We start from the raw sequence: 13,208 nt of genomic DNA on the forward strand, positions 1-13,208 counted from the left end.
TCACTTTTGTAATCTTTTTTTTTTTTCCACTTGAAGTCATACTGGAACTGTTTCCCTCCACCCCAGAATGCTTATAGTAGAGTCCCGTCCACTCTGTTCCTGATGTTGTTCGGCATTCTGCGCAAACTAAAAAGTAGCCTGCTGACTCGTGAACATGAGTATGTCGCTCAATTTTTTTCCAGTTATGTTTTGAAGGCATCATTCTCTCCTTGCCTTTTGAGCCCCGATAGAACTATTCTAAATGTTACTCTCCTGTCCATCAATACTTTTTTTTTTGTTCCTCGCCATTCTCGATCAAGCTCAAAATTAACTTACATAACCAGTATACGTCAAATACGGCGCCAGAACCAGAAAGCCTGCTCAAAAAACGAATTGAAGGTCAACGGCACTGACATTTTTTTTGTCCCTCTTTTTCATTTTACATTTACACTTCATCGTTTGGAGTCGATGAATCTCTTGGGTCCAGAAAACAAACACACACAAAAAAAATGCAAATAACGATACTTTACTTGATAAGATTTTAGTGGGGTAAACAGAAGGTTCAATCATGGCTCTTTCATTTCATGGCTTTTGACTGTCAATCGGAATACCTGTGTGGCCAATTTAAGTGTTTCATCACCAATAACGCTCTCTGGAGATGCGCGCTTCTATTCGGCACGACAGAAGTGCATCAATAAACCAGTGTGTGTTAGTAACTCGGTGTCGTCATCGGCAAAGATGCCTTGGCCACTTCGGAGGCAGCGCTCACTCAGGTTGTATTAAAGTTGAATAATTAAAAGAACGTCGAGGGAAAAGGGAGAAGTAGGTGGAAGCAAAAAGAAAAAAAAAATGTTTTTTTTCTCGTTTATTCCCAAATTGTATATTTTTCCCAGTTAACGATAAGAACAGTAGAAACCTAATCTAATCAAATTCCCGATGGATAAGTCACAGCCGAGCAATTTTGATTGTTTGAGGATTTCCTTTTTAAGTTGCTAATATGATTATGAGAATGGTAAGTGTAGCACTATTTGACTCTAACCACCGCTTTGTCATCAAGATTTTACGTCAATTATTTAATCCTCGTAGCTGCCGTTCAGTCTCTCATTAAGGTGTTTCAGTGGCACTTTTGTATCGCTTTTCTATAAAAGTTGAGCGTAATAAGCCCAAGAAAGATTGCACTTATTTCAGGGCGATTGCATTTGATTGCCATCAGCGTATGGCCATTACAAGCTCGTGTTTGATGGTGTGGCCGGGGAAGTAAAAGGCCAGATGTGGTGGTATTATGAATGTACCTGGATTTAGTATCTGTTTTTCTTTTCGAGCGGATCTCAGCAGGAGTCAGTGCTTTTATTCATATCGCTTTGCTTAAGAACCTTGAGGGGACCATCTTATAAATGTTTTAAATAATAAATCTCTTCGCACGTGGCCGGGATTCTGTCTAGGATGGATTTCAGATAATCTAGTTTAGAATGGATCTAGTGCAACGTATGGGTGTCATTTTTGAAAATATTTTTTTCTAACTTAAGAATCTTAATCGTGAATGGCCTGACGCAAAAACTAATATTTCATTTAATTTGGATTTACTGGCTTTTGAGTGTTTGGAGATGTCTTAACTTCAGGAAGATTAAAGAGAAATTCTCCTAAACCTGAAAATGAGAATTTATAATGACACGTGTCCTTTTCTTGCGAGAAGCTGAGAAGTGACAAAAAGTAAGAAAGTCTTGGGAGGAGGCTCATGGAGTGAGTGCAGTCTGAAGCAGTTTGATTGCACACAGCTTCAAATTGTGTGCAGTTTGGACATAATTTGATTCCGAGTCACAGAAACTAGGTTTGCGTCTTTTGGCTATCTGCAGGAGATCCTGTATTGTACAGCCATTAATCACTTGGAGGATTGATGTGACTCCACGGATTTGAGACAGTATGGCAGCTATGAACTATTTGTCTTTTCCCTCTTCAGTTTCAGTTCTGGAGTACGTGACGCTGAGCAGTTTGAATGCCTGCTCGCAATCCTTGAATTGGAGTGCATTCATTATGCCGCCGTGATAATGGGAACCTGTTAAGATACAAAGAGTTGACTCATTAACAGCTGGAAAACAAACACAACTAAAGATCTCTCGACACGCAAGTAGTTTTTGACTTGTTTGTGTATTACCAAGGATGACGCTCATGCTCTGCCTCGTTACGGGTCTCGGACATTTCGCCGTCCATCCCTCTTACGGTCGCTATTTAGGCTTTCATAAACAAATCTAACCCCCCCCCCTTAAGTAGTATGTCACCAGTGATTAGTGTTGTTTTTGCAATATAAGGCAGACTTGGGCAGATAGGAGAGTCGCTTTTTAATGAGATGACTGCGTCTCATCAATCGTCAATGAATCGCGGCTAGCTCAGCGGGTGACTGAAGTCATTTTTCAAAGACATTGATTGCCATTTGTTCTGTGGAGGAAATAATAATGTTGTAGGTAGCTGTCTTTAATGATTTGGCCCCAGGTGCACTTCTGACAGCTCATTACCTTCACTGTGCTGCTTTGCCGAGAATTCGCCACCAAAGTTAAAGTTTGGAAACTCTTTTACCTGAAAAATTCAACTTCATTGATTGGTTTTAGCGTTTCTCCTCAGAACCGCTCTAATTCCTCAAATACACTGTAAGATGCCGAATCGCTGTTTGTCGCCGTCTGTGTTGTTCTTAAGATCAATAAAACTGTCCCTCAATTTGATGCTTATTAGGAGGGGGAAATAATAATAATAAACTGAAAAGTGTTGCTAACCAAACTGGCAATACCACAGCTCAGTCTGGCAAAGTGAGAAGTCGTTCCTTTCCTCTTCCGCTGTCTTCCCTGTGCATTACATTTTTACGGTATGTGGTAAATGAAGATGTTTTTTTCTGTTGAGTTGAATAAAGTCTTTAGCTATACAGGGATATTTTGGATGATGATGTTATGTCACCATTAAACATTTATTCCTTTTTATCAGAGGCCTATGAAGCATTTGTTTTTGACAGCTGTAGGATTAATTTAGCTTTACGATAATAACCCACAGTTTTTTTTTGTATGTCATCCACATATACAATAACAAGAGCATCATGCCACGGCAGATTGCGAGTGGGTGAGTAGTCTGGGCTTTTGTGGTGCTCCTCTTCTTCTTCTTCTTTTTTTTTTTTTTTTACATGACAAAACGACATTGCCTTCAAGAGCAACGGCTTTAGCTAATGCCTGGGAAATCCTCTTCAAGTCACCCCCTTCATCTGCGTCATCAGGAGCAATTTTTACATGCTTTCAACCACCCACATGATTGCTCGCTCATTTGAAACGCACCCCGGAATATGAGCAAAAGCGCCTCGCCGGCGTGAAGGCAACCTCGTCGTCAGGCAGAGTTCATGCATCAAGCAATGTGTTAAATGTTTCCTTTATTAACTGGAGTTCAAATGGAAAGGCCCGTATCAATTTGTAGTTGAGTCAAATATTTTTCTAAAGACTGACAGATGACTGATGAGAATTCCACGGTGTTGTCAGTTCGAACCCGACTGGGATGGACTCCACCCACGACCCTAATGTGGAGAAACTTTGTAGAAAATGTTCTTTGCTTGAATTCACTGATGAACCACTGATGGCTTCTATTAAGAATCATGATCATAAATCAAAATGTACAGTAGCATTAGTGCGATTGCTCGTCTCCCAACATTCCCCACAATGATGCTCTGACTGTTATCAGTGTAATGAAAGCTAATCATGTAAATGGATAATTCTGGGCCATCAAACAAACATCTCACGTGTCAGCAAAACTCAATCAATACACGAGACAGAATGCGATTCCGCCACCACGCCTAAGGTTAGCGATACACGTTAAAGTTTTATTGTTGAAGGTAAAATCCATTCATTTGCATAATTAGGCTCGCAGTGTATCAAGCGAGGAAGCAGGCGAGCAGAGCCGAGTAATGAGGCAGGGAAACGGGAGTAAATGTGCGGCTCGGCATATGACAGCGGCCGTGTTTAGACCTCACTATATAGTGTAGCTCTCGGGGGAGGCTGGTTAATGACTGATTTTTTTTCGGGAGATGAGTCAAAACAATCATGGCCTCTTGCCGGCTCTTCTTTTTTCTTCCTTCATTTGGAATTGCCTCTTATGTAATACAAAGCTGTGTTGCCTCTGTTGTCATTCTATTGAAAATTTGATGTCACCGTTATACATGCAAGTAGTAGATTCTTTTCTATATCAGACTGACTGTGAATCCGTCGTAGGCAGAGCGACAATTAGGGATGTATGTAAAATGAGAAATGTCAACGATTGATTAATTGATTTACATGGGACCAGTATTACCAGGAATACCATTTAAAAATGATTCTAATGATGTCTCATTTTCCTCAAACTAATAATAAATAAGTTGTCTCTTCAAACTTGGTGAAACTGCACCAATTTAAAATCAATTGAATGAATTGTTTCCATATTTAATAACTGAGAACAATTTCTCATTTTCAACTTGGAAGCAATTTGGGGTTCAGTGTCTTCCCCAATGAGACTTGAACAGCGGTGAGTCAGACCTGAGAATCAAACCCCCGACCATTCGTTCACTGGACAAACCTCTCTACTAACTCATCCATAACCGTGTTCTGGCAAATGTCTGAGGTTTTACGTGTTTCAAACTTTCTAAACTTTCTTAATCTCCATCCATTTTTTTTTTTTTTCAAAAGGTTGATTTTGGGAACCTTGCCAAACACAGAAACAGAAAACTCGTAATAGCGATGAACTGATGATCTTGAAAATAATTAGAGAAAGCCAAGGGCCCAGGTTTACTAAAAATAATGGTCGGGAGCTAAACAAAGTTGGCAGTCTTCCAAATTGAGTCAACGTTAGACCAAAAAGTTTGGAAATGCAAAATGCAGCCAATGGAAATAACGACTGAGGTCACCTTGAATTGACTTGTGCAGGTAGGCCTCACATTAATGGTGGAAAATGTTCTGAAATGATTTATGTGGGTCATTTGAACCGGGGTGTGCAGACTTGTAATATCCACTGTATATGTACCATTACTAGGTCGGTGTCAGCAAAGGCAAAATAACGGCAGTAATGTTTAATATTGTAACTAAAAAAAGAGATAACTCATAACTTTTTGTTTATTTTTTTTTATGTACAGCTTTCCTAAAAAAGTGACAATATAGGAGCTGTCTTTTTGTTTGTTCTAAAGATTTTTCAGTTGGCTGCGTACACTTTCGGGGTAAGATTATGGAATCGGCGCGATCTCCATTCACATGATAATATTTATTATATGGACATGAGCTGAAAGATAACTGAAAGTGGCTGTCACTCCACATGTTTTTTTTTTTGCACAAATAAAGATAAGATTTATTACGGCAGCTGTTTTTCGTCCCCACTACGCTTCGCCACTCGTACCGTCTGCACAGGGTGGAGCTAACCCAACTGATTTTGCAAATCTAAACGACTGAATCCTTTTCATCCGACCTGAACCTCAAACGTATTTTTCAGACCGGCTCCAGCTGATCTCGATGTTTAGCCCCGCAAAAGGTCGAATAACTGGAAATGTTGTCTATCTAACGTGTGATTTCTGGGTCTGCTATCAAAAATGTCAAGGTTAATGAGTTCATTTTTCCAGTTTTCACAAACGGCTCGGCGTCGATTTAACCACAACTATCGTCGCAGGCAGGCATAGTTTGCAAATGCCATGATTGCTTTTGAGAGCGATACTTGAGAGCAAAAAAAAAAAAAAAAAAGCTAAATGGAACAGCAGCCTCAAGTGGCGAAAACGCATTTCACCATTTTCACTCATTACTGCAAAATTAATTAGTTGTAAAACTTCATTCTTTAAAACGCAGAAAGCTTTGATTTTCGCGTGCCGTACGCTTCTCCACGTGGAATGGAGTGCCATAATGTGTAGAGAGCGCCGACTTCAAGGTGGAATGATTTTTGCAAAGCAATCTCTTCACGCTGTACTTCTCATGCAGCCATAAACGTGGACGCTTTTATGGAGTAAACAAGAAGAAACCCAAAGCGTCTGTGGACAGAGTGTTTGTGATGTAGTCATTTAAATCTGATAGGCATCGATTTTTATCTTGTGGAAGGGCCAGAACGTGCAGTCACTGTGCTTTCGTTTCATGAATCTCCTCAATGTAGTTTGAATGCCAATTTTGAAGCTAATATCTCTTCATCTTGGGGGTTATCGATAGAAATGTATTCAATCGACACAGTGGCAGCAATACGCAGGCTGTTATATAAAGCTTAAACGTTACAAATATTTGCTCATTTTGTTCGTTTTAGAAGATGGAGCTATTCATCCTTTTGTCGAACCCGAATGGTTTCAGTCTCTAGGAAAAACAACAACACAAAAAAAAAACTGGAGGAATTGGCAGATTCACCAATCGATTGGGCTTGCGAATTCATTCTGCTGATGTCATCGCTGTGCACTCGCCAAGCGCCGCTTTGTTCAATGAATCTGTTTGAGGATTGAAATGCCCGGAATCCTGAGCGTTGTCGACGAGGCGTGACGGAGGTGCGGATCGGCTGGCGTCCCATTGGCTCGCGGCCGCGTTATTACACGGCGCTGAGGTTGACGCCACACCTGTCATGACGCACACCCCAATCCGGTTAACGCTCGCAAACCTCCAAAGTGTTTACTTTCCATCCTTCACTCTTATTACACGTGGCGTCTCCCCTGGCTGGGTGCCCGTGTGGTTTCTTCAATCTCTGAGCTTCAGTTTGATGTAGTTTTTTTTTCAACACGGGAGTGAGGCATCATCTCGCACCATTGTCCCCCCCCCCCCCCCACCCCTCCGCCTTGTTGCTGTGGCGACTCCTGCAGAAGACTGCAGCAGCATCTGGCCAGGGGCGGCACGCGAGCCCGAACGCCCGTTACGTAACACCTTGTTGCCAGTGTAGCCTCCTGTTAGCGCCAGAAGGTTGATTAATAAACACGCTGATGCCTCCCAGTGCGTTTATGAGCGTGTCGCAGCACAATCAAGCAGCTGATTAGAAGTGAAGACCTGCTGGTCCTGTGCTACAATCTTGTTATAGTTCTTCCAAACCCTCATTGAATTAATTAATATTGTATGATGTGCCTGGTTACGGAACAAATTAAACTTTTGAGTCAAGGTACGGGTGCACTTTTAGCAGGGACCATTCTACCTTTTTTATTTCTTCGAGGTATTGTCTATCGCCACTCAATCCAGACTTCAAGTGGTGGCGGGGCTCATCATCTTCTTCTAGCAACTGCACATGTTTGGTGCCCCCCCCCCCCGCACATCAACTTCACCCCAATATCTGTCCATCTTCACGCCCCCTCCCCAACACACTCCAAACACCGCTCAGCTCTTTCATCAGCTTGTCACACAACGTCAGCTGCTGTGACTCACAGTGTTTATCGCAGCCGCGGGCGTGACACCACAACGTGTGTGGCATTTGCGCCGTGTGTGTGTGTGTGTGTGTGTGTGTGTTGAGTTCACTTGTTCAAATCAAACCGTTGGCCTCGGCATCTGGGTCAAATCACAAGAGCATAGTGAGTTTGACTTGAACTCGCTCCTCGTTTGTCTCAGATGAAGGCGACGTACACATCGCAGCGGGGTTTGTGAATTTGAATTATTATCCGCCACCATCATTATGGTCTCTACTTTAGGAAAACAATAACTTGAGGTGATCAAAATTAGCTTGTAGCCCTCTTTGATCGACGTGAAATGTTTCTCCATTAATGAGAGGGATGAGATTTTCTTTGATTGATGTTGAGAGTCGGCATTTTTCAAGGTTGAAAAGTGCTTTCATTTTTGCTTAACAGACTTTAATGTACATCAATTTTCATGTCAAACCCCCAAAGGCATATATTTTAAATAAGAGCAAAATGTCACAGCACTCCACCCACCCAAAAATGTCACAAAGAGTGGATACAAGGGTTGATTTTGCACCTTTGAACATCTAGTGGAAGAACATTTAATCGTCCTTTTGACGATATGTGACTGACATCGCTATTTGAACAAAGATACATATTTTCACAACAGAATCGCCCGCTATGATTTGACACCTTCATCCTTTCTGTTATAATCTAAATGACCACCAAATTTCATGCCAATTTTTGAAACTGCTTTTATATTTCCCATCTTTTCAGAGGTGACTTTTGGGGGTTGCGCTCATGAAAAAAACAAAATCTAGCATTTTGAGTCTGCCAAAAAAAACAAAAAATGCTTAAAATCTTTGCAATAGTGGTAGCGTGAATGATGAACCCCAATATTGCAGGGGAAAACTTCATTTTTATCAACGTCATTTCCATACCGACATTTCTGATCCCCTGTCCGTAGACGTGTTGGTGAACGGGAAGCCGTGCGACTGCGACGTCATCGCCGACTGCCAAGTGGGCGACGCCGTCTCCTTGGAGATCAAGCTGACCAATCGGAGCAAGAACTCCGTGGGCCCCCTGGCTCTGACCGTGGTGCCTTACCAGGACTACCAGAACGGGGTTCAGAACTACGACCTGGGCGAGGCCGTCACCTTCATCGGCTCCAACACCTTCTGCATCGACACGGTTAGTAGGACACAGTCCACGATCAACACTCACAAATCAGCGTCTCCCCCCCCCCCCCCACCAGCATTACAGTTGCACATCTTAGGTCCAACACAACCAGTGCCGGACGAATTAAATTTTGGTATAAAGTGTGCAAGGGTCTTATTTTAATGATCTAAAGTAAGACAAGGTCACCAAGAAAAAGTTATGGTGTGCACTTAGTGAGATTTGACTGGAGCTTTTTCAGCAAAAGAGAGGAAAAAAAAAAAGAAAAAAACTTTTTGAAAATGAATTGTTTGAAAATCGAGGTCAAAAGCAAACTCCCGATTCCCCAGCATCGACCTTCAAAAGTGCGAGCGGAAGGGGATCTGTGAATAATTAAAAGCGCGGTCTCCACTTTGTGCAGGTCAAACCCAAAGAAAAGTCCATCTGCATGGGCGCTTTGCTCTTCCTCTACACTGGAGACTTCTACCTTAGCATCAAGTTCCAGGACGACAGCGCTGGACGAGAACTGCCGTTGGCCTGGTTCACTCTGCCCAGCGTCCACATCAGAACACTGGACACACTTCTGCAGGCCCCGGCCTGATTGGCCCGCAAAACTCGTGCATTTAGTGTTAATATCTGTAAATAAGTTAGGTTGCCAACTAGCCTGCTGAGCTAGCCCGACTCGCTACCATGTGCCAGTCTTATAGCTAAGATGTAAAAGTTGGTAAGTTATTTTTGGTTTTTCCTCCCAACTGAACTACAGATGAGCACTCATTTAAATGTAAATAAACAAAATCATCAAAGCTGTTTCCGCCCCTCCCCCCCTGCTGGTGTTATCATTGCAACTTTTTGCAGGTTGCAGTCTCCGGAAAGGTAACATTTTTGATTCTCGTTAGTTTTTGCGTGTGTCTGGACACCAAAATCTCTGTGAGTCTTTTACTTGGCAGCAACAAGAATAGGACGGCATGGCGCACAAGCCCCCCTTACATCTTGTTGCAGCACCAAAGAGAAGCCAGCGGATTTGTACCGAACTTTGCGCTTTCGACGCTTGGGACAGACAGGTAAATTAATAATTGAGATCTGCGTCCGAAGATCATTTTTACCCTTGACCTCATCATTGAATCAGCGCGCTTATATTTTGATGCAATTGGAGTTGACCTTGCTACTTTGTTTCTATTTCAAGGCAACACCTGTGGAGTCAGACGTGTTCAGAATTTTTTTTTAGCAAAGAACCCATCATTTATAGCGCAGTAATTACTGTCCTACACTTGATATAGAATCAAATCTGTGTAAGTTAACAATGCTCAACCATCCATTTAATAGAAGTAACAATAATAATAGTAGTTATTATTAATGTAAATGTATATAGCCTTTCAAAGGACTGAAGGAAATGTAAAAACTTAATGGGGTTGTTGGAATTTAGATCTTCGGTTGCTACTTTGGCACAATATGCCAACTGAGTTTTTAATTGTGTTGCCAGTCAAAATTTGACCTACAAATCCTACAGAAAAGTACCAAATAAAATGTAATATTGATTGATGGCTCAATTAAAAATAGATGATGGGTTTCAAGTTAACATATTTTTTATTATAAATATGAACATGTTTTGATGTGTAGGATTTCTTGAAAAACAGCAAACTTTTTACAGTAGAAAATTCATATTTTAGTTAGGTTGTCTTAAATGTATTTCTAATGAGTTAAAAGGTAGGTTTTTAGTTGATAAATGTGAAATCATGGCCTGATGCCACCTTAGTGCTTCTTGTGTATTGCAGTACTACTAGACGCCTGATATTTGATCCACAACAAAATATGCACTGTTTAGAGTACAAAACGGTCGTTTTAATTACCTCAAATTTATTATTTTGTTAGAGAATGTTTAAAAAAAAGTAAAAAGTGCAGACTTGACAATTTACTCAATTAGAAGAAAAGTACAATATTCTTAATTGTTTAACTTTTTTCTTTATTGCGAGTCAATGTTCTGAACATGTCACCTGGGAGCTTCCGTCTTATGTTTTACTGACAATATTGATGAGAGTAAATGAGGTTTCGCACAATTCACTCCATTTTGTTGAAAGAAATATCTCGGGGAAAGTAGCAGAGCTGTCTTTCTAATTATTTTGAATGTTATGGAAACAATAAGCGTCAACAAAAACATCCCACATTCATTGTGTTGTATCTAGTTCAAGGGTCTGCAATTTTGGGTAACTTTCCAAGCCCCAAAAGTCCATAATCGGATCGATGCATAATCAGAATTGAGAATCTAAAGTGATAGAAGAGCTGTCGAAGAACAAACGTGGTAGCAAATACATATTCCTTCGATTATGCAGTGTGCCTCCACATGAACGCGGCAATGCAAACGAAGCCCGAGTTCAATTCAATTTAATTCACGCTGGGCTGCTTTTTTTTTTTTTTCTTCCTGGGGGGAGGGGGGGCGGGCGCTGTGAAAAGCCAAGCGAGCTGAGGAATCCTCATCAGCTGCTTCCCCTCTCTACTTGTTACCCATATGTGGCTCGAAAAGATACGCTGGACGCTCCATGCATAGATTGTGTAGCGATAACTGCATGGTCTCCATGACAACGGAACAAACAGCACAAGCTTATGAGGCTCAAGACACGCAACCTTGACTTGTGGACATCGTAAAGGAGCTCTCGTATGCCCTTAAGGCGCATAAACCTTAATAAAAACTTTCTCCGCGTCGCTTATTTATGATTTTCACTTTTTCTTTGTGCATATTCTCATCCCCTCATGCTGCAAGGCAAGTTCCCTTCAGTAAAGTGCAAATTGGGCACCAAATAAGCACTGCGTTCCAAATATAACGTGTCTGGTGATGTTGCGAGGTGATACCAGGACATTTTCTCACTCTTGGGCGTAACATTAAAAAGTACACACCAGAGACGCTTTTGAGTCTCTTCCCATCAGAGGCTGCCGCTCACCGAGCGACTCGAGCGAACCCGACTGAACTCTCGGGCAGTGCGCCGAGATTTGGCGGCAGTTTTCACGAGTTTCCGTGATTCAAATTTTGAATCGCCGGCGCACGCGATGTGGCAGATTACTCTTTTTATTGTTCAAAATAAGCTTTCCACTCAGGCCAAAAAAAAAAATGTCCACGTTTTAAGCGAGTAAGAGACGGAACGGCTGCCGCACCACCCCTCAGGTGTATAAATACTGGCTACACAGTGAAGAAAATAAGTATTTGAACGCCATGCTATATTGCAAGTTCTCCCACTTAGGATTCATGGAGGGGTCTGAAATTTTCAATGTAGGTGCATGTCCACTGTGTGAGAGATAATCTAAAAAGAAAAGTACAGATTTTACAATGTATCATTTTTTCAATGATTTTTTTGTGTGATACAGCTGCAAATAAGTACTTGAACACCTGCCTGTCAGTTAGAATTCTGACCCTCAAAGACCTGTTAGTCCGCCTTTAAAAGTCCACCTCCACTCCATGTATGATCCTGAATCAGATTCACCTGTGTGAGGTTGACAACAACTCGACGCGGCTGGAGAGGGCTACGGAGAAATTGCCAAGCAGCTTGGTGAAAAAAGGTCCACTGTTGGAGCAATCATTAGAAAATGGAAAAAGCTAAACGTGACGGTCAGTCTCAATCGGAGTAGAGCCTTGTGCAAGATACCGCCTCGTGGGGTCTCGATGATCCTTAGAAAGGTGAGGAATCAGCCAGGGGCTACACGACAGGACTTGGTCAATGACCTGAAAAGAGCTGGGATCACCGTTTCCAAGGTGACTGCTGATAAGATGTCATTGTTTAAAATCATGCATGGCACGGAAGGCTCCCCTGCTTAAACCAGCACATGTCAAGGCCCATCATCAGTTGGCCAATGACTATTTGGATGATCCAGAGGAGTCGCGGGAGAAAGTTTATAAGTCAGATGAGACCAAAATGGAACTTTTTGGTCAGAATTCCACTAACCGTGTTTGGAGGAAGACGAATGATGAGTTCCATCCCAAGAACACCATCCCTCCAGTGAAGCATGTGGGTGGTAGCATCACGCTTTTGGGGTGTTTTTTCTGCACATGGGACAAGACGACTGCACTGTATTAAGGAAAGGATGACCGCGGCCATGTATTGTGAGATTTTGGGGAACAACCTCTTTCCCTCACCTCAAGATGGGTCGTGGCTGGGTATTTCAACGTGACAATGACCCGAAGCACCCAGCCGGGAAAACCAAGGAGTGACTCTGTAAGAAGCATATCAAGGTTCTGCTGTGGCCTAGCCAGTCTCCAGACCTAAACCCAATAGAAAATCTTTGGAGGGAGCTGAAACTCAATGTTTCTCAGTGACAGCCCAGAAACCCATCTGATCTAGAAAAGATCTGTGTGGAGGCGTTGGCCAAAATCCCTCCTGCAGTGTGTGCAAACCTGGTGAACAACTGCAGGAAACGTTTGACCTCTGTAATTGCAAACAGTCTACTGTACCAAATATTAACATTGGTTTTCTCAGCTGTTCAAATACTCATTTTCTTCACTAAAATATCAAGTCTTGTGTGTGTGCCTGTGAATCAAAAAGTAAAGGTTGCTAAAATGTGATCAAAAGGCAATTTATTGATGTGCGGCATCAAGACGGCGATACCAGCTCGTCGTTCCGTTTATCCAATCCACATCCAATGGACGAGTGAGTATGAATGTTTTCTTGCGATGATCGAGTGCATTGTGGTTCGACCCCCATCGCAGTTGACTTTATGATTCACTCGTCTGATAGATTTTGAACCTTCCCGACTCTTCCGAGCGTAA

At 42.0% G+C, this 13,208-nt stretch overlaps 1 protein-coding gene across 3 annotated transcripts in view; it reads left to right on the forward strand.

Annotated features, from left to right (window-relative positions):
• Window positions 1-9,265, forward strand: part of trappc9 (trafficking protein particle complex subunit 9) — a 107,963-nt gene extending 98,698 nt beyond the window's left edge. For all 3 annotated transcript variants that reach the window (XM_061815205.1, XM_061815194.1, XM_061815213.1), the window contains 2 exons: window positions 8,271-8,494; window positions 8,880-9,265. In XM_061815205.1, coding sequence (XP_061671189.1) covers window positions 8,271-8,494; window positions 8,880-9,059 — 404 coding nt within the window. In that variant the 3' untranslated portion in view covers window positions 9,060-9,265. The remainder of the gene's footprint in view (window positions 1-8,270; window positions 8,495-8,879) is intronic.
• Window positions 9,266-13,208: the final 3,943 nt, after the last annotated feature.

Source organism: Syngnathoides biaculeatus, chromosome 1 (genome assembly GCF_019802595.1).
Source record: "Syngnathoides biaculeatus isolate LvHL_M chromosome 1, ASM1980259v1, whole genome shotgun sequence".
Lineage (NCBI taxonomy): Eukaryota > Metazoa > Chordata > Actinopteri > Syngnathiformes > Syngnathidae > Syngnathoides > Syngnathoides biaculeatus.